This window comes from Choristoneura fumiferana, chromosome 5, assembly GCF_025370935.1.
Source record: "Choristoneura fumiferana chromosome 5, NRCan_CFum_1, whole genome shotgun sequence".
Classification (NCBI taxonomy): Eukaryota; Metazoa; Arthropoda; class Insecta; order Lepidoptera; family Tortricidae; genus Choristoneura; species Choristoneura fumiferana.
Window position 1 is genome coordinate 6,794,333 of NC_133476.1, and position 23,688 is coordinate 6,818,020.

A 23,688-nucleotide genomic window follows, 5' to 3' on the forward strand; every position below is an offset into this window, starting at 1 on the left:
CTCAAATCCGACAGCAACGAAATTGTATGCTTTATGTTTCTAAATTGTTAGTTTAAGGAAATGACAACGAGGCGATAATGGTGTTCACTTCCCCACAAAATACTGTACACATTATTGATAACATCAAAAGATAAACGCCTGCTGTGTGACCTCAACACGATTGCATGCACATTTTAAAATAGTTGTAACTGTCATTTACCAAGTCATATAAATATACAGCAGCCACGTGTAGGATCAGATACCTGTCGACACTTCGATACTACCAAATAATGACTGTGTCTGTACAGTCGCTCATATTCGTGACTTTTCATTCGACGTATACATGCATATGACGCTATGGCTGTATGGATATTTATGCCCTCGACTGTACAACGTGACAAGTACCTATACATCGTCGTCGTTGCGTGTTATATTAGAATAAGTATTTTATGCTTTGATGTGTACGTGCTGGTGCACCTGACTGCACAGAACTGCCTCATTAAGAGCGATAGGTAGAATATTTTTTCTGGTTATTTCATTTACCTAGTCTTTATCGGTTTTTCTTATACTAAAGCCCTCCTCTACAATGTCAATAACCCGTTTTGTGTCTCAAGGAGACAAAATTTTAAAGAGCATGTGCATTAAAGCTGAATGCATTTTATGTACAGGAGATCAAGTGATGACATTTTTAATGTTAAGAAACGAATAACGTGTTTAACTAAAACTAGAAGTTACTAAAAGATTTAAATCTAAAATAAACTATTAAACATTGTGTAAATATCTCTGCATAGGTGGGTAGTTAATGCAGATACTTTCAAAATCTGTTGGAGTGTGTTGAACACGAGACAGTTAATCGAACAACATCATGAAGTGGCGATATTAGTTTGATAATGCGTTATCGCCTACACAGGTTATTAATCGCTCTCACCGTATTTTGACGTGATGAGTACGTAGTCCAATGACGTGATTTAATCGCTGGCCCTAGTTCATCTATCCGAACTATGTATATGTCCGTCTTGTTACCTACCTGTTTATGCTTAAACCGCTGAACTGATTTGAATAAAATTTGCCGTGGAGATAGTTCGATACAACACTAGCGCTACCTACCCTCATTGCACGCCATAGACTAGACTGTAGACGCTCCTTGGATAGGGGGAGGAATATCATTCCAGCACTTGGACGCGCCAACTTAAAACTTCCGCGGAATGCCGCGGTCAGGTGCTGCTCAAATGCCATTGCATTCCTGCGCGTAGGTACTTCTCCACCAAAAAATCGTAAATTGGACACCAAAACACTATTTAAAACGGGTATTTCTACTGTTATTTGTTTAGGTGATGAGTTATGTTGAAAAACACCTCCTTTTGCGACACTCAGTTATAGCTATGATTTGAAGTGATATTCGGATAGCTGGTAGACGAATAATTCCATTTAAGAGCACGTCAGACACTATCATAACGGAGTTACCATCCTGAGGACATTCGTAATTGAAGCAGTTAGGTTTAATGGCATTACAAGACTGTCAGGACTGGCGAGATCACGTGCAGGTAGTCAATACTAAGAGCACATGGCATCTTGATACAACAAGAATAACAATATGGTCCTACGATATGTATGTTTAATTCTAATTTGACAGAAAATATTTAGAACACTTTGTATTCAAAACGTACTTACCTATCCTACCTTATCTATCTAATACCTTTAAACGAGCAATTCTGGTGTATATATAATATATAATCAGAATCTCGGAAACAGCTCCAAAGATTTCGATGAAATTTGGAACGTGGGGTTTTTCGGGGATGACAAATCGATCTAGCTTAGTCTTATCTCTGGGAAAACGCTTACTATCGAGTTTTAGCCCAAGCAAAGCTTGGTCGCCCACGTACTGCTATTTAAGGGAGCTATATTTATTGTTGTAAGCACATAAATGTGACGTTCCGCGGTCAAAGTTACCTTGTGGTCGATATGGAGTTCTAATAATCTGCGATTGTTAAGCTATCGATATCAAAAAAGATTATTGTCCTAAGAATTATAGTTACGAAGATATCATTTTTTGAAAAATGTATTGGAAAATGTGCAATTTCAGGAAACAGACTATTTAAATTTAGTTACCTCAAAAACTATGTTGCCGATTTAAGTTACATAGTGGGCTACGAAATATGATTTATTGGGTTTCTGTCCGTCAAAATATATAATACAAGTTCTATAATTGCAAATCAAAACTTGTAATATATAGACCAATTAATATGATCGCTGACTTATTATTTCAAGGAAATCATGTTTTGCTTTACTTTCTGCATTTTTCCCAGTAGGTAGTCATAATTTTTAAATGTCTGTATTAGAAAATAATACCTAAAGAAAATAAAGAAAAAAATTTGAAATCAAAATATATTTTTTCAGAAAAATGGCAGAATTTAGTTCTAATGTAACGATCAACATAATTATTTTCGCATAGATAAACAAAATCCTTTCGTTACAATCAAATATAACAATTAACTTCATTATCAGACATGAATGTTTAACTTTTTAGGCCACTTAAAGTTACATCACATTAATAGTCTTTGTGTCATACATTTTTGAAAAGGTACCTTATGGAAACAAACATACGAGTATAACATGTGAGTATAAAATTGATAAAATTACTATACTTTAAGTTCTGGAAAACCTTTTCAGTAATGTAGGTATTTAACTAAGTGCAAACAAAACAACCAAGCAAGCGTGCCGTAGGACGCCCTCAGACTAGGTGGAGCGATGATCTTCGCAGGTTAGCTGGCAAGAACTGGATGAGACTGGCCGAGGATCGTGCTCAGTGGCGTGCAACTGGAGAGGCCTATGTCCAGCAGTGGACTAAGATAGGCCGGTGATGATGATGATGATGAAACAAAACAACGTCAATTGGTGCCTTAAATATTGAAATTCCCCAGTGGTTGTAGGTATCTGATGTAATTACTATTTTTTGAAATCGTTAATGTTTATTTTTATAAATACCGTCTGCTCAGCCGTAAATATTTCGATCAAAATAAAAGGCATCTGATGGCGTAGGCGTCGCGACTTGGCGTCCGCGGTTGAATGAATGAATGGATTTGACGTAGGATAAATCATACCATTGGCTCAATGAGCAACGGTCAATGTCTAGCTTGATACACATCCTGTTTTGCAATAGCTGCAATTGGAGATGAGCTTGCATGACACTTTTCCCGTGACCTGCATCGAAAAATAATTCATTGGTGAACTGAAGAAACGGTTTGATTGTATTAAGATGAAATGAGTTAAGTTGTTGTCCGTACAAAAATATTAATAACGAAACATAGAATTTTTGTACACATTTTGTAATTACTAACATGTTGCAGCTTGAAAATTCCTACTTCTTGTAGACCGTCAAAATTTCCCATTGATGTGCAAAGACCGCCCCTTTTTAGAGCTCGGAGCCAAAATGGCAAAAACGGAACCCTTATAGTTTCGCCATGTCTGTCGGTCTGTCTGTCTGTCTGTCTGTTTGTCTGTCTGTCTGTCCGTCCGTCCGCGGCTTTGCTCAGGGACTATAAATGCTAGAAAGCTGTAATTTTGCACGGATATATAAGTAAACTATGCCGACAAAATGGTACAATTAAAAATTCAGTAGTAAGTATATCAAACTTTCAAGAAATACTATAACGGCTAAGTTTGCTTGAGAATTAATAGTAGTTTATGAGTAAATAACAGCCTAAGGTATAAAATATACCTAAACTTGGAAGATTCCGTATAAAATACGAAATCCTTAGAAAAATATTACTTAATTTTTTCGTAATGGCTACGGAACCCAATTTTGGGCGTGTCCGACATGCTCTTGGCCGGTTTTTTTTTCGCCATTCGTCCCTGTCGAGAGCATGCTCCGCCACTCTACTTGATATGTGTCCAAGTCGTCGCGCCATCTCCTCTTTGGTGTGCCTCTGTTTCGATGACCATCCCACGGTACCTAATGGGTAGCAATTTGGGCCAATCGTTGTTAGTGGGTGATTCCTATTGTTTAATTTTTTCCGCTACATCTCTATGCAATAAAGCACGTAAATTTACTGTTTTACCGGCCATATTCCGGGTAGCGGTATTCTTGGGAATGGTAATACTGAAAACTACACATAGCAAGGTGTTAGATGTAATTCTGGAAGAACCAAATAAATAATTTGATATCAAATTGATGTGGATGAATCACGTGAAATTTCTGTCTGTGAAAGAAGGGAACACCGATAAAACGTGTGTGTGCATAATCAGTCATGCTTATTGTACGTAAACGATGTGTCAGCAATTATGCAATCTTGCTTACCCGACCATGAAAACGACCAGGACCCAATTGCATAACAAATTACAAGCAAATAGTATTAGTGAATTTCAATACAAAATCGCTAAAACTATTAGCTTGTAATTTATTATGCAATTGGGCCCTAGTGGAAAACAATTAGCAGGATTATATGCTCACACATTATGTAATTGCGCAATACATGATAGAATTTTCATATTCTATCATGTATTGCGCAATTACATAATGAAAAGAAACTTTATTTATTATTTTTAGTATAAGTAATTAATTGTAAGATACAGGGTGAAAATTTGAACGTGATACAAAAAAAAACAGTGTTTCAGGGTCAGTTAATGCTAATTGTTTATTGTTAAAATTAGTCCGATAAAATTTGCGGTTTACATACTTCTTTACAGGAAGGAAATAACGTTAATCAAATACTTAAATCTCAGTGTTATAGTACCTACATAAATATCTTTCAAAATGTCAATCGGCGGCATAGTACCTACCCGGATACAGGTAGAATTTTCGCTTTGATAATTTTGGACTCCTAGCGCAGGACATAGGATAGTTCTTACTATAGTTCAGCAATAACTGAGCTTGAAACTAATTTTGTATCACGTTCATATTTTTAGCTGTTGTAGTGATTTTATTATGTTTGCCTCCTGGCAACATTTATTCTAAGAAACCTCTTTTCGAAGCTCTAAGCGCTTTAAGCGCTCAAAACTCTACTGAGTAATGTAAAAGTTTGTAAATGATATTGATACTCTTTCAGGCTAATGGTTCACGGTTGGTTTTCCGCTCGAGTACCTACTTATTGACAAAGAACAACGGATTGATTGTAAATAGGTACTTAATAGGCTTGAAAGCATCTCATAGCAGACTAATAATAACGTAAACAAGTATGGCACATCGTAATAAACTCTCGCAAAAAAAGTTCAGTTTCTTGTGACCGAAGTTATCAGATTTCCGTTTAAGTACGCCGTGGATTGTCGACGTCACCTCGCGCCGGGAGCTGACGCTAATCGGCCTATTAACTCGAATTTATTCAATTTCTGGTCGTCCTCCAATGGGAAGCTCTTGTTGCAAATAAAATTGAACCGACTCCAAAATAAATTATACCCCCTATATTTAAATTACACATTTACTATAGGTTTTCCTGTAATCTAATACTTTTAGATGTGCCGCGATTGCCGCGAAGCGTATGCTGCATTGAAATCATAAATCATTTTAATGAGAAAATAGTACAAAAACAACTGACGCGTAGCGTGTACGATTCGTGTTGTCGGATGGCGGGGCGGGTGGAACCCTCTACGCGCCAGTCCGCTTCGCACTTGGCTATTTTTTACTGGTGTGCCGTGAAACTTTGATGAACAAAAAGTATGCCGTTAAAACCCAAAGGTTGAAAACGCCTGGGGTTGATCGACACTATAAGACATACGGTATAGATAAGTATAATAAGAGATATTAATCTATGCGACAATAAAATATCTTATTAAAAGTAGGTAAATTAAACGCATCAACCAATTAAACCGTTGAGGAAAAAAATAAAACAAAATCCAATAATTTTCTGTTATTACAAGTTTTCAGTTATCGCCAAACCGCATTATTAATAACAAAATTGATTTAATTTAAACTGCAATTAATTTTATAATTAAATTATTTAATGATATTTCTTATCGCTGACAAATAAATAAATTGCAATGAAGGTTTCTGTGACAAGCTGATTGGCCCTATACTTGGTTTGGATAGGTATTTAACTAAATGTAAACAAAACAACGTCAACTTGTGTCTTCAATTTTGAAATTCTCCCATTAAACTATCTAAACATTTACATTTCTGAATTGAAATAGGTACACTAGTCTAGTTTGTATTACAATAATAGATAAGTAAAATGTTTAAAATTCTTGAATGCACCAAATCTGGAGAAGTTTCGCTGCCGGCCGCGCGGCCGCGTTAGGTATTCGTTTGGGATATTGCTGTCTTTATCGCTCGTGACATAAGCGCTCGCAGCCGTCCCGTCCCCCCCCCCATGCCTTCCGCAACGTCGTCTGTAATGTATATCGTATCGAGACAGCTGTAGGATTTTCAAGATTTGGGCGGTTGAAGTTTGGGTTTCGTTGTCCTCATAATAATTATACGAAAAGTACACCACAGAAATCAATGATATTTTACAATCAAGATATTCATTATACATTCTATGCCTGTGGTTTTTTTCCAATTTTTGTAAAAATGCTTAATTAGTCTGTAATTCTCGTGCAAAGTTGACATCTTTTTTTGTCGACTTTTGAGCTCGTGTAATTCTGATATTACACATTTATATGAAAATCTGAAAAATACAGGCATAGATAATTACGTCTAGTTCATACTTAAAAAATGACATCTATTTCTGTTGCCTAGTTTTCAAATGAGACCAGGACTACGTTTGTATGGAGAATGGAGCCAAGAGACCTCTTAATTCCCTATCCAAATCAAGTATAATATCGTGGGGTCCGTTTGACAACATGGACGCTACGTCATCTAGCGATATTTGGCCTGTCAAGAAACCCTCGTTGTCCATAGCAAAATTATATTTTTTTAAAGTTTTAACAAGATGGATGCGCTGAGTAAGGCAGCGAAAATTTTCAAATATTTCATGAGCTTTTCTTAAAAAATGGTGAAGACGTGAAGCTTACTCAACCTTCATAATACCTACACACTTGAGCGCACGTGACTGTGTTTAAAAATATTTCCCGGAACAGGGTTGAAGGGTATACGTGTTGACGGAAATACTCCCCGGAAACTCATGCGAAAAACAATAGACAGTATAAACGGATTTTTTCTCATAACTACTCGTACAGCACATGGCAAGCGCAAACAAATAATACCTGGGAAATAGGTTTTTTGGGTTAGTATCAATGAGCCTATAGCAAGCAGTGACTTACTAAGGGGCTGTTTCACCATCCATTGATTAGTGTTAACTGACGGTTAAATGTGATGCCGTCTCTATTTTAACACTAATCAATGGATGGTGAAACAGCCCCTTAGGCCCTGTTTTACCACTTGTCGACTAACTATAAGTGACGGATATCTGTGATGCCGTCTCTGTTTGTTTTGTCCGAATAAACAAAGACACTAGTTTTATCTGACACTTAAAGTTAGCCGACAAGTAGTGAAACAGGCCCTTAGTGTCGTAACAACTAACTAAGATTGCCTAAATTCTTAACTTAATGCCTAGTATGACAAAAGTTGTCTAACGTACAGTTGAACAAATTGAATCATGACCCAGGGCGGAACCTTTGTGCTACTAATGTCATGTTGACATCTCATACTTTTGTCAAGGAAATCATAGTGAAATTGATTATTAAAAGGCTCCACCCTGGAACAATGGATTCATGGATGGATTCAGTTGGTTTGACTGTAAGGCTGGAAACAGTGCTCAATCGACGGTACGTCCCGACCGTACGTCCTGACCGTCAGCGCTGACCGTCCGGTTGCGAAAATTCATTCAATGCTACGCTGACGGCGTACTGCGACGCGTGTGTACAGTTCACAGGTCGGTCGCTTCGTCAGCGAAGCACTGAACGCATCCATACAATATTATAGCTCGTCGGTCGACCGACGCCGCGTGACCGACGAGCCCGACCGACGGCTCGACCGACCGTACGCGCGCACCAAATCACGTGCGTACCGTCAGCGTAGCTGTGTGCACATTCATAGACTTGCATAGATATAGCAACGCTGACCGGCGGTCAGCGCTGACCGTCGGTCGAGCACTGTTTCCAGCCTTAACACAGCGGTCCGTTTGTTCGTATAGGTTTTTGCTCGACGATGGCGTATGTAATTGTATGAGCGAATTCACACATTACAGTATTCCAGTACACCATCGCCGAATAAAAACTGATCCGATAAAACGGAACGTTCTTTGAGCGGATATTAATATTTCGTTCTTTTTTAGTAGGCTTTCACAGCCACTTGCGCAAAAACGTCATAAAGATTAACAAATGATTTGATGAGATATTGTATAAAAAAGTGATCAACATCTTTCGACACTGAGCATACTTGCACATGAACTTGTGCAAATAACACTAATTGGTACTTCTAGGTGACACCTTAGGGCAGGGATGGGGAAACTACGGCCCGCGGGCCATCTCCGGCCCGCAAAGGCTTGAAATCCGGTCCGCAAACAAAAACCAAGAGAAGATTTCGTATTGCATTCTCATTGGCAATTGCCAGCTTGCTTGCATACAACAATCACGCATTGTTTCGCGAGCGCGGCCGGATGAGCGAAAATCGAAAAAATTGCACAATAAATTAGTGTTTCAGAAAATACATATCAATATTTTATTTCACTAAATAAAATAGCCAAAAATGCAACAACTTGGCCCGCCATATATTTCGTTAGTATATATTGGCACGCGAAGGAAAAAGTTTCCCCGTCCCTGCCTTAGGGGGTCACCCACAACCTATGTCGCACATTTTAGAAATAATTCAGATCGACTTTGACAAAATACTTCAAATAGTGTATCTTATCTACTGAGTTAAAAATATAGTTTTGTTAAATACTTGTGAAATAATGGAAGTCATTAAAATAACATTTTAAATCTGTTTTGAAAAAATACCTTATAAATATAATAACTTCAAGAGAGGTTTTCCGAATCCGTGGTAGAGTTGACATCCCTAAGTGCTCGTATTGTTATAGCTTAAATTAAATAAATTTATTTTGACTTGTGATTTAGGCCAAGTATGACTGGTAAGTGATTGATTATTGATCAAACTAATATGTGTGACTAAATTTATGGATGGGTTATATATGTGATAAAGGAACCATTATTAAGGAAAATAGAATGAAAAGCAATAATGACCAACCTTTATTTAGCATAATAGGTCTACTTCTAATTACAAAATACCCAATAGGGACGCTATTTTTGGCAAACTCTTAGAATTAGACACGATTCATCACAATCACATACATAAAGATACACTTTATCAATTTAGCAACCAAAGCATTAGCAAAATTGGAATACGACAGCGATTACTTCTTTTTATATGTTTAATTGTGTTATTTTTGTGCACCGATTAAGATAATTAAATACGTCCACTTTCAGAAAGAAATTTCTTTATTGACCCAAACTTTAATTGATCAAGATGGACGACATCGTATGTTACATTTGGAATGTCGTGAACCTTACGTGTACGCGAATAACCGCAACACAATTTTAGATTACAGATCTACGGTCGAGGCCTAAAGGTGAACAAAAATATTTTGCACTTTCAACTTTTTTCAAGTGCAACGGACCAAAAACTTATTCAATGAATATAAGTACTTACCTTATTTCTAACCACAAACAAAATTTACAAAAGCTTTCTCAAATATAGTCCACCGAGCCTTTCTCATACGAGTCGGTATGACAATAATCAACCGTATACATATTTGTATGTCGTGGTTGCCACAGTTCAATGTCGCGGTTTATAATGAAAAATAAGTGAAGGAATTCACTAGAAATACATCTCGCCCTTATGATTGGAAGTGAGTCGGCTCGTTATATGTTTACATTACGATTCCGTACACTAATTAGCGTCAAAATTACGCTCACCCATAATCCCTACCATTGGAGTAATTCGGATACATCACCAAACTCTAAGCCACTTTCATGAACACGTGTCGTTTACCTACATAAACACCAATTTAGCGCTTCCTTCGAACCAATGCAACATTCAATAAAATATGCACATACTCAGTGTGAGCAATATCCAATTACCACGGAAGATTGATTTATTGGCATTGCTTCTGTCTTCTCTCTTCTTCGTCGGCAAATACACTGACAGCAAATATACAAGGTAAGAACAATTGCTAAGGTCATCGGCAACCAAATATAAACAGGTATCCCAGAAGGCTTCATAGTTTCAGCGTATTCTTTGAGCAGTGCGCAAGGGATGCTTTTTCTTTCTTGAAGCATCGTCGCGTTGTGCCAAATCACGCAATCTTGATGTCCGTTGACAGCCAAGGGTAATCCAGTATTATTGATAAACGGCTTCACGTCAATCTGTGCTGAAGTTATATCAAAAACATTGGGATCATCGTGGTTTATTTTCAATGTCCGCTCCATAAACGTAGACATCATGAAGCAAGGAAAGCTCGTTTCTTCGTAATGCCTCAAACTAATTATTTGCATGGAACACTTGTCTTCTGCGTTTTGGACATGGTACAAACTATTTCCTGTCGATCTTCCTAAGTTGTACAAAGCCAATCCAGATAATAGCATTCCATATCGTCCAACTGACTCTCTGTATTTGTAGATGTACGTAGGCGGCTGACCGTGGAAGACAGGGTACGTTACCGGGGCGGAGCAATGGCGGCACATGAACGATATAAAAGTCGGCGGATGGTACGAGTAGTGCGTGTGACGAGTCACAACGTGGTTACTGTTCGCGGCTCGCAATGCTGAATTGTTGCTGAAGCGCCCGCGTGGTCCGCCGTGTATTTTAGCTCCAACTAGTACTACGGTTACGGTAAAGTAAATAAATACTGACTGAAGCGGCCTCATTGCAACGCAAAGGGCGGATCCCGACGCGCGACTGGCGCTGTTTAGGGGAAAAGGACGCTTGGCGCCATTGCAGACTTGACGGCGCCAGGCTGGCGCCACTGCCGTTCCCATAAACTGCGGGCATAGGGAGTTTGGGGAGTGTATTCCCGCGCTTTCTGCGTTAAACTCGAGTTTTTAAAATGATAAGAACATCTACCACACAAAGTTTGTGATTCACGGATAATTACAATACATATTTGTTTCGGGATGTAGACCGTGACTGCGTGCCATTAATGATCTTCCAATATTTCGCCGCAGTTGCTTGCATCATGATCATGATCTCGATTTTCATCCCGTAACAAATACATATACTCAGCGGCAAAAAAATTGGCCCACTCTACATACAAAATTGTCTATTTCTGCATATTTGAGGGCCGGATTTTTTGCCGCTCAGTATATATCAGCTAGCACGTATCTACGAAACAAAAATTGAGCTGTTATCCAAATATATGTAGGTTAGTTTTTTTTTCATATTGAAATCTATATTATTTTGTACAATATTTATTACGATAAATCCAAATTGCTCTGAGTGTAAAATATAAATCAATGTATTGCTTTAAAGTAAATCGCGCTTAACGTCCGACATGTTTCATCTGATAACAAAGGACGAGTTCAATTTGGTTCAGGTCTTGTCAACGCACATAATATATACACAACGCATGGTAAAGAGAATAAATGTACATGTTATTACTGGTTTATTTGGGGCTTATTATGCATCGCTACTGGCAGAGAGTGGCAGCAAATCATTGTACACTCTAGCACTACAAACATATTTAGAGTCGAAAAATAACATCTTTCGATAGAGTCATCAAATTCGATGCGACTCTACTCCGCTCTTTCTAGCAACCTTGTATGTGTTGAATTACAAAAACAGTGATGCTATTCTATAAATATTCAAGATCAGTGTCGTCAAGTTAGCCAGTTATCGCCAGATCTGGCTGTTTTTTCGGGTCATTTAGCTACGACCTAAAAACTTTTTTTAATATTTAACAGATTAAACAGATAACAGGCGTATTCATTTTATTGTTTTTTCGTTAACCACCTCATTTTTCTCAATTTTCGTTAGTATTATATATATATATATCTGATCTATTTTTAAACCACCACAATTTAGTATGTGTTTAATAACAATAATAAAACTTTTATTTTATTACAACTAAGAATAATAAGGTATGTTAGGTAATGTCCTTTTAAAATAAAATACATTGTCATTAGGTACATCGAGACTTAAAGCGTCTAGAACTTTTCGGTAAAAAATAGGTAGCCATTATTTATTTGCGTCGATTGGCAATACAATTCCGAGTCACATTTTTAGTCAGTCTGTCTTTGTCTAGCTCATTTAGTGCACGTATTTTTGCAAACGATAAACGGCCATGAATCTACTCAATTGTGTATAGGTATTTGAGAATTATCAGTAGTGTATAATAACAATCCATGCCACTAACCTTGACGACTTAATTAAAGTTTGGCCTAAGCGTGAGTTTTTATCTGGAATCTTAATTAATACTTATTAGTCTGGCGCTATCCTTGGTATTTCAAACTGTACCTACATTATTTTGAATAATTTACCGTGCTTGTTTCTATTTGTGTTTTCGGCTGAATTTTATGTGATCGGATTTAAGCATTTATCATGTGTATGTTTTACGTAGCCATGATATCGGTGTTATGATAAATGTCTCGAAAAATATCAATAAAGATTCATCTTTTTCGAAAAAAAAATACACTATTTTTTTAACTGTTTTAGATGGATAAAATAAAGACGTGCGGCTATTGTGTGATTGAAGTTCTTGATCCACCGTACACAGACTTCGAAAGATACATTAGTGTCCCATCATCTTGGGTCAGCTTGCAAAAAACACCGTCAGGAGATGCAGCAGTTGTTAAATTTCCAATTGAACATTTGTCAGATACAAAGAAGCGTATTAGAAAACGGGAAGAATGTTCAGCAGATTGGAATACTTTTAAGGTTAACATCATATACACTACCGGTGAGTGTTTAATGCATATTAATAAGTTTGCATGAGTCTGTTGATGATTTAAAATTATGAGACGTTGGTGGTTTAAGATAATAAAGTGGTTAATAAGAGTATGAGACAGATGAGAATATTAGAACATGCTGTTAAATATAGATATAAATACCAAAAAGTATACCTGAGATGTATGTATGTATGGGGAGGCCTATGTACAACAGTGGACGTCCTACGGCTGATATGATGATGATGATATGATCAGGGATCGTAAAATGCGAGCAAAATCCATTGAAATGACGTATGACAACCAGTTATTAGGGTAGGCGATGATTTTAAATCAATGAACTAAAATACCTATTAGGTACTAAAATAATACAAATAAATATAATTGAACAGAATCCGAAAATCGGTTAACTGTTATTAAATAATAATAATAATTTAACGTAATAATACTAAATATAAATAATTCAGGCTCTAGTCCCATACACTTCATGTTAGTTACAGTCTTATAATGATAATGTTAGTAGTTTAATTAATTTATATTGCCTGGTATATTTATATATTATATGTGTATACAATTTTAACCAAAAAACTCCAAATTTTTCACTTGAGATAGTAAGTAATAATTACCGCAAGTTCGGTTTCGGCGAAAACAAAACGAGCACTTGACGGTGTCACATTGACAACCATGACAAGAACATTCTCGTAAATCTATAGACAATATATTTATCAATTCCACTAAGTTTTAGATGAACATCATATCCCTAAAGGGTATAAGTGACAACCCTAGTACTTCAATGAATTTTGCTCGTATTTTACGATCCTTGGATATGATACTATTATACGCATTTATTCGACTTGCCCTGTTAGTAGGTATGTGTTTCAACTATCTTCTTATTTCTTTACAGTTTCATATGAACTTGCCCAAAAGTTTATCAAATCATACAAAACCAAAGGAGGGTTCAAGAAGAACTACGCAACAAATAATAGAGATAGTAAGAATCCGTTACAATATTATGTGTAAGTATGTTGTTTCTTTGATTTTTTTTATTTTTTTTGTTTATTTAATGTTTTATTTCAGAGGTTGCTTCGTCGTCGCCCTTTAACACGATAACGCCTAAAATAATACCGAGTCAAAACATAAATATACCTAACCCATTCTTAGCGTTAAGTTCTGATGATGTACGAGTATTACGACCACCTGTAAGTCAAACAGAATTTAAGAAAAAAAATAATAATATGCCGTTTAAAAAACAAATCAAAGTCATCGAATCTACCAACTCGGCAAATATTAAAAATTATTTCACGAGACAGGCACGCAAAACAACACTATTACCGGCATCCACTGAAATATCTTTACATCAAAATAATGAGACGCAAACACGGTCAAAGAAACAATCAAATGATTGGATTGAACAACATGCTAACTGTAACAGCTCGGCGGAATCAAGTGAATCAATTCTGAGTCCTGCGCTAGGGTTACCGAATGATCCGACATACCTTATGCGACTCGTCGTTTCATTAAAGAAAATAAACGCAGAGCATCTAGAATTTTGTACAATAGTGGATGAAATACGCAATTCGTGTGGAGAAAACTGTGCATTATTAGAACCAATGATTAATCTGATAGTCACATTTAATCATTTAAGTAACTTTGCTATTTTAGCGGCAAAAAAAGTGGTCAGTGAAGGTGCGAAAGAGAAGCCAAACGAAACCTTTGAAATGGATACAATAAAGAAAACGATTGCCAATATACCAAAAGAACAACACGAAAAGAAAATTAATCACAGAATGGAAGAAACAATGGATGCCAATGAAAATAACGTGAACGATTCAGATAAAAATGAAACTGCTTCGTCTTACTCGCATCCAACTCGCAAATTTACTTTACCCAAAGAATATGATAAAAATAACTCTCGATGGACTTTAAAGCATTTACAAAAAAAGAAAGGTCTCGTCGAACTACTACCGAATTCGGGCGTGTACGTCGATGCAATCAGACTCAGCAATTGTAAAAGGATATCAAAGGATAGTAAGATGCTTGCACGAATGTTGTTAGTGGAAGTTTTTAGTGCAAATGCTTTGAGGACATGCTCCTTGACTGGTAAAAGAGCTTACGCATTTCATACCGATGAAACGGATATAAGACCTGGATTGGACGAACACGCCAAAAACGTGTTGTTGAACTTCGTTGAAGAATTTGCAAATGAAAAGAATTGGGTGAAGACAAGCAATCTAATTATCTGTAATAGTCTCCGTAGTAAATTGCAAGAAATGCGATCCAAAGCACGTAAAGAAAGTCGAAAACAAATTGAATTATTGCACAACATAGTGTAACACCGACGACGCAACCTCTAGCTAAACTGTACTGCGAGTAAGTATAATATTTTATTTTCGTTAACTTAACCGAAAAATATAATATAACTTAATCAATCTTACAGACGAACAGAAAATAAGACAAACTAGCAATAGCTCCGTCCGCGTAGAATTCGTTTATCGCTATTCCGCGGGAACTATGCAAGTCTTCCTTGCCTTACTTTTGAAATACCTGTCATGCCCAGATGAAGAAACAAAATAAGCTACAAAAAACTCTGTTAGTTCCACGGCACTTGATGTTACTCCAGACTCGGTGTTAATTGGTGATAGAAGAATCAAGGTTGGACAGCAAAGAGTGTGTCGCGGCGACAATGCTCAGGAAATTGTCCATAATGCCGCTATATCTCGCAGGAAGCGCTTACTTGCGCAGGCGGGCATTGTGCGAGTGTCATCAACGAAATCTATACCGTAATCATACGAGGTGGCCTGCCTGGTTATGCTTTTTACCTGTGTATATCAACCTAGTTATATTATGGCAAATTTATATAGGCAAGCTTATTTTGTACAATGTTATGTTTTAGTTGTAAATGTTTAGGTATTACTATATTTAGTACATTTTTTTTTTCAGTAGGTAAGTACTCTTTTATTTAGAAATTGAAAACCTGACATACAATCTAGCATGTTAAATTATAAAAAGTTATAACAACATTGGAATTGATATAAACTTTTTAAAATTGTGCCATTGAAATGTTGATAATTTTGTAGGTACCCACCCTGTCATCGATTAATCATGTCATATCTGCCCTAAAAACATACTTTAAACATCTAAGCTCAATTGACCCAAAGAAAATTGACGATGATTTCAGTTTCTCTTGGCCTAATCGATATAATCGTCAAAAACGCCGTATAACAGTGTAATGTAAACAGCGAATTCTTCAACGAACGTAACGTAAACTGTATATGTCATGATCACGTGACGACACGTGACCCTGATGTGCTACGAACAATAAATTCAAGTTCAATACGAATAAATTGAACAAACAAACTACCGGAGAAACAAGCATACCCGTGTTCCATTATCCTAGGCACGAAACACATTAGTGTTTTTCATTCAAATAAATCTGGAAAGTGTAATTTTATTGGTACGTTTCCGTTGGATGCTATTTGAAGTGCGCGGGTTTGTGAATGAATGGTTCGCTACATTCACCAATTCAGTAATAAATAAAGTAACTGGAACGGATTGTTTTCCTTTAAACTGTACAAATTAATTAAGACCATTAGCATTAGGTTACACTTAATGTAGACAAGAGGTTGTAAATCAAATTAATTAAGACCATTGCATTCAGATCAGCTACCGTCTTTTGTAAAAGTAGCTTGGAGGATCTCTCTCTTTCCAAAGCAACAAGTCCGCCCGTTTCTAACTTGTAAATTTTCTCTTTGTATCTGTTTTGTCATATATATCTACTGCCTATAATGTGTGTTTACCTAATAGGTAAGCACTTTTATATAAATTTATCTAATATTGTATTGCATTGTTAATTAAAATAAAAAAAAGCCGTGCGTACCTACACTGAAAAGGCTTTCACATTTTGGGATTCGTAAAATTCTATACGGTCTTCTTAGTTTCTAGATGCAAATAGTCCCAAACTTTGGTCACTGCCTACTCGTATTTGGACATCTTGCAACGTTTAATGCTTTCTACAGACGAATGGTCAATAATACGTTAAACTACAATCTTTATACCTAACTTTTTTTGTTTAAACAGAGTTCAAAATTTGTATTTCATTGATTTGATTCTCCGTAAAATAATAACGCCTGAATCAATAAATTTTACACGTCACCGTTTATGTCTATCGAAACTTAATTTATCGATCAGATTTACCCCAGTCTCCATGAAACTCAGTGAACGTCTCGCCAAAAACATTAGCAATATGAACCGTCTAATGTCAAGCTGGGTGTCGCTTTCGAGTGCGCAGTTCAATTAAGAAAATGGTCGTTACAAGGACACATAAATACCCGATCTTTAACAATGGGGTGTGGTAATGCGGTAAGTATCGTAAAGTGTCCATTCCCTTTATGACAGGTCGCGAAACTAGATAGGTTCTGTTTGGGACAGTCAGAGGGTGTCCAAACGTGTAATACAATTTAATTTATCATAATCATATATAGCTGGTATAATGGTACTTATATTATTGTATTACCTATCTGTAGCGTTATTTGTTTGTAGATATGTGGTTGAATGGGTCTACCCTGCAAGCTGTCAAGTACCTAGCTAATGCAGAAAAATACATAAAGGAAGGGATGGATATCTACTGCCGTTGCTAAGTTCGTACCGTAGTCTCGTAGATAGTAAAAAAATATTAATCTTATTATTTAGTTTCACATTTTTATACCTTTAGTTTAGTTAGTTTTTATTTTGTATTTTATCGTAGTTTTAGCCTAATTAGAATTTTTGTTAATTGTCATTATTTTGTATCATTTTCTAAATAAACAGCTTCCATTAAGTATCTCAACATTTAAATATTTTTAAAGTATTCGATTCATTCATGGGCACTTTTACACGTCATTTTTTAAACTACCAGCGCTTTCGGAAAGACCATCATTGCCAAGAAGAATGCGCCGGAAGAAACTTGTCACAAAGTCATTTGTTCATAATAATATAATTACAAATAAAATACTTAAAAACTACAGTATACAATTAAAGAAAAAAAAAACAAAAATAAATAAATAATAATAATACAGGGATGTATGGGGTCCCTTAGTTACAAAACTAAACACTAACTATATCTGAATTGTCCCGTGATATTTATTATTTATAAATAAATAAAAAAAACTACGTTCAGTGGAAGTGTAGAATGCTTCTACCGTCATAAATTTTAAAAATAATAATAATAATAATTTAGTTCTGTAATATACATTTCGGGTCAAGTAACCATTAAGCTTTTGGATTCCGAAGGCAAGCTCACGTCTGTCTGCCGCCCCCAAAGTTAGCTCAGTTTAATGAACTAAAAGAATTTCTTTGCTCACCCGCGACCTTATAAGCAAAAAAATTATTTTAGTTTATTGATATCCGGACCTCCGCAAAGTAACGCCTGATTCAATAAAGTATTCAATTTAATCTCCATGTTTTGAAAATTTTAAAAAATCCCATCTAATGTAAGTATATATTATGTAATGCAACTTTGGGCACAGAATTAGGTGAACGAATCCAAACATGATATATCTGCTATGGTTTTATCAAGAGTGTACCAACTAGTGTATTCCATAATCTTGCATAGTTATATAGCATATATGGGTGTTTCAAATTTTAGGTCCCAAATATGTTTGAAAGTATAGTAAATACCCATTATGCGTCTAAGATTCCTACCGCAGCGAACAAAAGAGCTGATGATCTTGAAACGGCTGAACCGATTTTGATAAAACATGTCTAAGAACCATCGCTAGAAAACCTGCTGTCAAATAAAAAAAACCGCATTCAAATCGGTCCACCCGTTTAAGAGCTACGGTGCCACAGACAGACACACAGACATACAGACACACATAGCGGTCAAACTTATAACACCCCTCTTTTTGCGTCGGGGGTTAAAAACTCGCTTAAAATAACTTACAGGTAAGAATGAGAGGTAATTTTATTTTCAAATCACGCTCAACTCGCGTAAGCATTTTTTTCCCTTTTATTTCAATTAATCTGTACCTTTTAAGAAAATCACAGCCTCGAGAGGTAAAACGTGATTTATCAAGCATTTATAGACAGACAATGTTACCATCTGAAACAAACAAAAGAAGAACACAAAAATAAAGTAAATCTATTACTGAAATTACGTGACGTGAAATAACAAACGAAACAAAATATATTTCCTCACAAATAGGAAGTTGGATCTCATTTCAGTTTCGAAGTTCAGACAACTAATTACTTTGAAAAATATAGCTGTAAAATAAGCAAAGAATACGAAAGTTCAGTAGCGTAAATATTTGTGTTCAGCGGAGTTTAAATGACCTTTAGTTAGTTAATTCGGTATTCAGTATCGTGTTGTATTTTACAAAGAATAACAAAGTAATTCTAAAGTCTCTAATAGCTATTCCGAAATTGCCTATTATTTGAAATAACAAATTAGCCGAAGTATAAGAACGGATTACAGAAAGGCCAATTAGAAACAACTAACATGTTAAGAATTTATAAATACTTCACCGGACAACATGTGCAAAATTATATTTGAAATTTACTATGGGCTTACAGTGAAGGAAAACATCGTGAGGAAAACCTGCGAAGAAATTCAATGATATGTAAAATTCTGTAAGAGAGCCCTTTAAGGGATAAATTCGCCTTTGTACTTCTTATTATTTTGTTTATTATTAATTGCATGTGTTTTTATCAACGATAAATAGTTTACAATGCCTACAATACAATATATGTGTGAAGTTCCCAATCCCCATGGGGCACAGGTGGTGGGCAGGCCGTATATATGTCGGCGGCCGATCGTAAAATCCGCCAGATCACGAAATTCCTAGGCATATCGTGAAATGCCGCCATTTCATGAATTGGCTAAGGAACATCCGCCATATCGTTCAAAAACTCAATGTCCGTTTGGCCAATTTAGTGCCGTTCATATGCAATTCCTCAAGATTCCTAGGATTCCTGAAGTTCCCCTTGTTCTGGCACTTCGCCGGCCGCTGCGCGGCACGCTCGCTTCGCTCGCTCGGCTCGTGCGGTCGTGATCACAATTAATACTAACCACTCCTCGCTTCGCTCGTCGTACCTAAATTTTTCTATATAAATAAATAACAACTAGTGAATACTTTATTTATCAACAAAATACCAACCTCTAAAATACGGGCAGACGTCCATGGTTTTTCCATATTGTGCACAGAATCCGTTTAATTCACATAAAAAGAACGGAGCTGATGTTCAGCTTCTTTTGCACTTTTATTTTGAATTCAAACACTAGTTTCGGTTTAAGGATCATTTTGTTTCGACGCCGACATTTTTCACGCGCTAAACAAACACGACCGGTCAGCTGGTCACGGCCGCCATTGCATACGCAGCGCCACCAGTGGCCAAAAAAGAAGCTATTTTACGATGTGCCCGGTATAGAGCTAGGAATATCGTCGAATGCGTTGCTCTAATCGATCTGCCGTATTATTTCCCAGGCACATCGTGATATGCCTGGCCAACGTTTAGGCATATCATGAAATGGCGGCTTTTCACGATATGCCTAGGAATTTCGTGATCTGGCGGATTTTACGATCGGCCGCCGACATATAGACCGAGATGATGTCCTTTTGTATTTTAATATGGAAATCTGCCTGTTTGTCGTGACTTTTTTTACTTAAGACAACCCTAGTCTGGTAATCCTATCGCTTGACCGTAACCTTAACAATGTCCGGCGTGGAACAAAATACAAAAGGGGTTTTCTTTCAAGTGCCGTTCAAGATATGCTAATTCCTCAAGACCTTGGGTAAGCGTTTCCGAAGTTCCCACTTGTTTCTACTCTATTGTTCCCAGCTGGTATAAATGAATAACTAAAAAGATTAATAATAGTTCATTAAAATCAATGTTGAATGAAAACAATAAAAACGAAATCTTATTGCACTGTCCAGCTAATGAAGAAACGTTTCTAACTTACTGGAAAAAATAAGTCTAGATTTAATCGTTAAACTGATTCAATCTTGACAGTACCTACTAAAAATTGAGCTTAAGTAAACTTTCCCAGCAAAAGGCCATGAAAAGTGAGCCACTGCTTCATTTTGTCAAAGAAGTTCAACTGCGGTGTATTTCCAATTTAGAAAGAGAGAGAGAGAGAGTAAGTGTGTGAAAGAGAGAGAAACATTTATTTACACAATGTATTCGACACACATGGTAAAATACATTGAGTAGGAAAACATTTTCAAAGAACATCGAATAGTGTAAATATAATTGGTATCTTAAACAAAATAAAGTGATCATTAGGTATAAAATGAAATAAATCCGGATAACTCACGTCTTAAATCGAGTTTAGCTCGACATGTCCACATGTCGACATGTCGCGCGAGCAGAGCGGTGGCGTGCAGTGCGCGTGTTGCAGCAGCCGCCAAGTCGCATTGCTCCTAGAGGAAAGGCTACAAATTAACCCTAACCCTAACATGTCGTGCTAAACTCAAAATAAATCTTAATCAACTATTCAGTAAGCAGGCCACAATGAGCTCTTTTACACGTTGTTTATTTAACTACCAGCGCTTTCGGAAAGACCATCATTGCCAAGATGAATGCGCCGCAAGAAACTTGGCAGGAAGTAATTTTTTCAAAATAAATAATTATACAAAGTCCTTGATTTAAAACGTGAGTAATCCGGATTAATTTCATATAATATGTGTGAGTCTCACGCACGGTTGTTTCATGTTCCAAATTGATCAGCAGGTAATTTAATTTTCATTTTTCGAAATTACCAGACACTCCACGGCAATTCGTCGTACTGCAGCAAGATCATTCAAGTTCTAAGAATAGAAAAACGGTATGACCGCGACTTGCGTGTGACCGCAAGGTCTATAACCACCTGATACATGTAATATATGTAACATGCGGCATAAATATTAGCTAATACTTATTCCATACATATAAATGTATTTTTATGCCAGCGTTCATTTACCTTACAAGCTTTGAATACCTTAGTGGTTCATGTTCAGTCCAAAAAGTTTTTAAAAAAAAAAAATTATTTCGATTCTTTTTTTGTTGACTGTTCTATTTAATGGTTGTACTTGCTTTGTCACCCAAATTACGTATCCATACCATACCAAATTACAATTCCATGCTATTAACCGCTAAAGATTTCCCTCCAGCGAAAATGATCCTGGGCGGACCACCAAATAATACGAAATTATTATATTGTCGTTCAATTGCCCTGAGAGGATTCTGAGAGAATTCCTGTGCCCAGCAGTGGGACGTATATAGGCTGGGATGATGTTGATGATGACGACCCAACTGTCGTATTGCAGACAAATCTATTCGTTACTTCTGTCTATTGTAAAGTTTGCCTGGAAGAGATCGCTCTGAAGCGATAAGGCCGCCTATTCTTTACATTATGGTAAATCTCCATATAGCCTATATTTTATGTACCTACTATTTACTACGCATTCGTATTCCATAAAGAATACAATACAATACCATACAAATATTCTTTATCAAAAAATCATTGTATCTGGGGGCACGGTAGTGCCCCCGCCAAGTCGAGCAAAAAAACGGCACGGCCGTACCATCCTTATCTCGAAGCAATTCAGGTCATTTTCGACCCCCTATAACTTCGTTGTGTATTTGTATTGACATATCCGTACTATCTGGCCATGCCAGGATAAGCTAAGTGAATCCACCCGCAGCGAGTTTTGGCTTTTTGATAATGTAGCTTTCTATTAGTAACAAGTATGCAAAATATGAGCAAAAAATTAGTTTTATGCGAATTAATATAGACCCACCCAAGCATGTATGCATAGCTTGTAAAAAGATGAAACAATGTCGGTTCGTTTTTCGCATTTAGATATTTCTAAAGTATCTAGTTATTTAAAAGCAGATTCCCAAATTCGCCGGCACTTTGTATAAACGTCGGGAAACTTCAATTAAGTGGGCATTCCTTTAAAGATTCCAGTAGGGAGACCTTTTAAACAAAGGATGTGCTGAAAAGGAAACTTCATTAGACGACTTTAACTTTTTTACCTTTCCCCATTCGATGATAATCAAGTTTTTAAGTAAGAGATTTTATAAGTAATGCCTGTTGCCTGTTTCGACACAATTTTTGGAAGAAAGTTTTCTCGGTTTCAAACTGAGTGTCTTTTAGATACAAAGTATCCTACTAATGTTATAAATGTGAAAGTTTGTGAAGATTTTTGGATGTTTGCCACTCAATTACGTCTAAACCGCTGAACTGATTTAGATGTAATTCGGTATACAGATAGTTTGAGTCCCGGGGAAGGACATAGGATGGTTTTATCCGGGAAAACTTCATATTCACCGCGGGATAGCGATAAACGAATACTACGCGTGGTTTACACAGCGCCAATAAAATCGTGCCGGAAGTATACCATTGCGGCGGTCCATGGTTCGTTTTGTAACTCCATAACCCCTCGGGCCCGCAACGATACTGGGGGGCTACTACGAAATACGAAGTGCGTATCATACCGTCCCTCTCACTCTCGTATTAAATAACATTAGCGTCAGCGGGACAACAAGACACGAAGTTCAAATTTTGCACTCGTAGTATAGGCCCTGGCACGATTTCACTGGCACCCTGTGAACCGGCTCTAATACCTACATATACTCTATCATCATCATCAGCCTACTGCAGTCCACTGCTGGACATAGGCCTCTTCCATGGCGCGCCACAACACTCTGTCTTCAGCCCCTCGCATACAGCCGCCAGCGATCCTCTTAAGGTCATCCGTCCACCGTGCCTCAGGACGCCCTACACTACGTTTTCCCGTCCGTGGTCTCCATTGGCAAAATTGAGCAAAAAAATGTTTTTATACAAGAGCGTACGAGCTCTTGTATAAAACCAAAAACCTGTGAATAATATCGGTTAAAAAACATTTATGGACTATTTATAAAACCGGGTGTGTGTTATAT

The 23,688-nt window shown here is 36.8% G+C and overlaps 2 protein-coding genes across 8 annotated transcripts in view; one reads left to right on the forward strand and one right to left on the reverse strand.

Annotated features, from left to right (window-relative positions):
* Nucleotides 1-23,688, reverse strand: part of LOC141428004 (adenosine receptor A2b-like) — a 123,577-nt gene that overhangs the window by 88,541 nt on the left and 11,348 nt on the right. The window lies entirely within an intron of this gene.
* LOC141427998 (uncharacterized) lies at nucleotides 12,045-23,480 on the forward strand. 7 transcript variants are annotated; one of them, XM_074087647.1, is made up of 5 exons: nucleotides 12,046-12,291; nucleotides 12,560-12,803; nucleotides 13,694-13,780; nucleotides 13,867-15,159; nucleotides 23,401-23,480. In XM_074087647.1, exons 2-4 carry the CDS (start codon nucleotides 12,560-12,562, stop codon nucleotides 15,120-15,122), a joined length of 1,587 nt encoding a protein of 528 aa, XP_073943748.1. In that variant the 5' UTR covers nucleotides 12,046-12,291; the 3' UTR covers nucleotides 15,123-15,159; nucleotides 23,401-23,480. The 7 variants fall into 7 exon arrangements, with proteins under 7 accessions (XP_073943749.1, XP_073943748.1, XP_073943747.1 ...); XM_074087646.1 differs by lacking the exon at nucleotides 23,401-23,480 and adding an exon at nucleotides 17,329-18,187; XM_074087644.1 differs by lacking the exon at nucleotides 23,401-23,480 and adding an exon at nucleotides 15,227-16,856.

Coding starts and splice junctions, on each gene's coding strand:
- LOC141427998 (XM_074087648.1), top strand. CDS start 12,560: ATGGATAAAATAAAGACGTGCGGCTATTGTGTGATTGAAGTTCTTGAT. Junction 12,804..13,693: donor TAACATCATATACACTACCG/GTGAGTGTTTAA, acceptor ATTTCTTTACAG/TTTCATATGAACTTGCCCAA. Junction 13,781..13,866: donor CGCAACAAATAATAGAGATA/GTAAGAATCCGT, acceptor GTTTTATTTCAG/AGGTTGCTTCGTCGTCGCCC.